The following is a 1,077-nucleotide window of genomic DNA, read 5'->3' as shown; positions in this document are numbered from 1 at the left end:
GCTTATATTTTATTTCCAGCTGATTGGAATCTTTCTAGCTTACTGCCTCTCTCGTGCCATTACAAATAACCAGTATGAGATAGTGTAACCAACATAACACGGGCCTATTACTCTCCAACTTTAAGGTATGTTCATTTTGATCCTCAGCACTGTCAGTGTTTACTTCTGCCTATACATGTGATGGATGGGACTGAGTTTGCAAAGAAGATCATGTCCAGCAGTGCATTCAAATATTATCAGTATTGTGTTAGCAGCGGGACACAACTGAAGTGACTTGACACAGCACAGCCATGTATAAGCACTAGTCTCGCAAAAATATCATGGCAGTAAAAGGACAGATGGGCCTCTCTGGGTTTACCTACATGTCAGCCTAAAGATCCTTCGTGGTCCCATTTCTAACAGATTTGAACCTAATGAAGAGAAATGAAGAATCCTAATAGTGACCTTACTTGTAAGTGTCCCTGGCAAGTACACTCTGGCTCTTGATCAATACCAGCATTTTCCCCTGGTCTTTTACCCAATTCTCATTTACTGCAGTCTTCTGGTATTACTAGAGCCATGAACTCATCTAGCTTAACTAGATTTTGGAGAAACATGTGTTTCAATAACTTCAGAATTTGAATGATAAAATGTGAGAACTATAGCTGGCTGAATTAATCCCTAGGGTTCCCTTCACATTTGATTTGAGTCACTCACTGGGAACACGTGGAGATCTTCATTAGCAGACTAGATTAAAATGCGTGCAAATGAATACAGATATTGAAGTTTGGGTTACAAGGAAATTAACTATTTTTTCTTTAATTTAGGATATTAACATCCCTATCCCCAACCTTGTGAATTACAAGATCACCTGGATGGAAGACCTACATTTGTTACAGATAGATTGAAAAACTACATCAATAGTCTGATTCGATCAAGACAGTTGTTTGATACGTTCGAAGTCCACCTTTTGTCCCATTCATGTTACATCATTGAAATCTCCATATCACTCTGAAACACTGGAAGAGCTTAATAAATTGTAAACGAAGCAAAACTGTTCCTCTTGACTTTTTTGTCTTGGTATGGGGCTTTTGATAG

At 38.4% G+C, this 1,077-nt stretch overlaps 1 protein-coding gene across 1 annotated transcript in view; it reads left to right on the top strand.

Annotated features, from left to right (window-relative positions):
- TSPAN6 (tetraspanin 6) overlaps positions 1 to 1,033 on the top strand; it is a 3,609-nt gene extending 2,576 nt beyond the window's left edge. Inside the window, exons 6-7 of the mRNA XM_010851085.1 lie at positions 20 to 125; positions 807 to 1,033. Of these exons, the coding sequence (XP_010849387.1) occupies positions 20 to 88 (69 nt within the window). The 3' untranslated portion in view covers positions 89 to 125; positions 807 to 1,033. The remainder of the gene's footprint in view (positions 1 to 19; positions 126 to 806) is intronic.
- Positions 1,034 to 1,077: the final 44 nt, after the last annotated feature.

The sequence above is a fragment of the Bison bison genome, unplaced genomic scaffold, assembly GCF_000754665.1.
Source record: "Bison bison bison isolate TAMUID 2011002044 unplaced genomic scaffold, Bison_UMD1.0 scf7180017851639, whole genome shotgun sequence".
NCBI lineage: Eukaryota > Metazoa > Chordata > Mammalia > Artiodactyla > Bovidae > Bison > Bison bison.
The sequence above is the reverse complement of the archived record's forward strand: the minus strand, read 5'-3'. Positions and strand labels throughout refer to the sequence as shown.